General features: G+C 39.2%; 1 protein-coding gene across 1 annotated transcript; it reads left to right on the top strand.

Moving 5' to 3' along the window:
* Window positions 1–72: 72 nt before the first annotated feature.
* EMH_0099860 (uncharacterized protein) lies at window positions 73–394 on the top strand (the record flags this gene model as incomplete). The annotated part of the gene is made up of 2 exons (XM_038022129.1): window positions 73–106; window positions 153–394. The coding sequence occupies 2 exons, from the start codon at window positions 73–75 to the stop codon at window positions 392–394; spliced, it is 276 nt and encodes a 91-aa protein (XP_037877983.1).
* Between the last annotated feature and the right edge of the window lie 547 nt (window positions 395–941).

The raw sequence follows: 941 nt of genomic DNA, 5'->3' as shown, positions 1-941 counted from the left end.
TATATATATATATATATATATAGTTTTAAACAAAACAAAGAGAAGAAATAAAAGTATGTGGTTTGTGTGTGCATGCTGCATGCAGAGAAAGACGATGAATTTGCAGGTACACCGCAGTGGATGGCCCCGGAGGTGGCTTTGACGTATTTCAGGCCCTCTTGGAGATCAGGGGGAAAGCATGGAGCAGCAGCAGCAGCAGCAGCAGCAACAGCAGCAGCAGCAGCAGCAACAGCAACAGCAGCAAACGAAAATGCAGCAGCCGAAAAAGGAGAGAAAGCAGCGGCAGCAGAGCGCGCAGAAGGAGGAGAAGCAGCACAAGAAGATACAGAAAAAAAAGAAAAAGAAAAAGAAAAAGAAAAAGAAGAAAAAGAAAAAAAAAATAAAGAAGAAATAAAAGCTTATGGTCCCGCTGTAGATATCTGGTCGCTCGGCATCACCGCCTTTGAGCTCGCTATGGGCAGGCTACCCTGGCCGCACAAACTCAAACTCCATCAGGTATTTTTATAAAATTAAATAAAATAAAATAAAATAAAATAAAATAAAATAAAATAAAATAAAATAAAATAAAAATTAAATGGTGTGGCTGCAATGCGGAAGAAACGGCGGACGCGCAGACGACTGCTAGCTGCCTAGACACCGCAACTGGTGCTGCTGCTGTTGCTGTTGCTGTTGCTGCTGCTGCTGTTGCTGCTGCTTCTGCTGCTGCTCCTGCTGCTTGTGCTGCTGTGTCTGCTAGTGCTGCTGTTGCTGCTGCTGCTGCTGCTGCAGCTTTTCTGTGTGTGTTATTGTTGTTACTGTTGTTATGTATTTCATTATCTTTTTCTCCTTTTGTGTCTATCACTGTTTATTACTTTAATTTATTTATTTATATAAATGTAATAGCATTGATATTTTTATTATTTATTTTTATTTTTTATTTATTTTTATTTATTTTTTTTTCT

The sequence above is a fragment of the Eimeria mitis genome, genomic scaffold, assembly GCF_000499745.2.
Source record: "Eimeria mitis Houghton genomic scaffold, Emh_scaff10902, whole genome shotgun sequence".
Classification (NCBI taxonomy): Eukaryota; Apicomplexa; class Conoidasida; order Eucoccidiorida; family Eimeriidae; genus Eimeria; species Eimeria mitis.
This window is presented reverse-complemented; position numbering and strand designations above follow the sequence as displayed.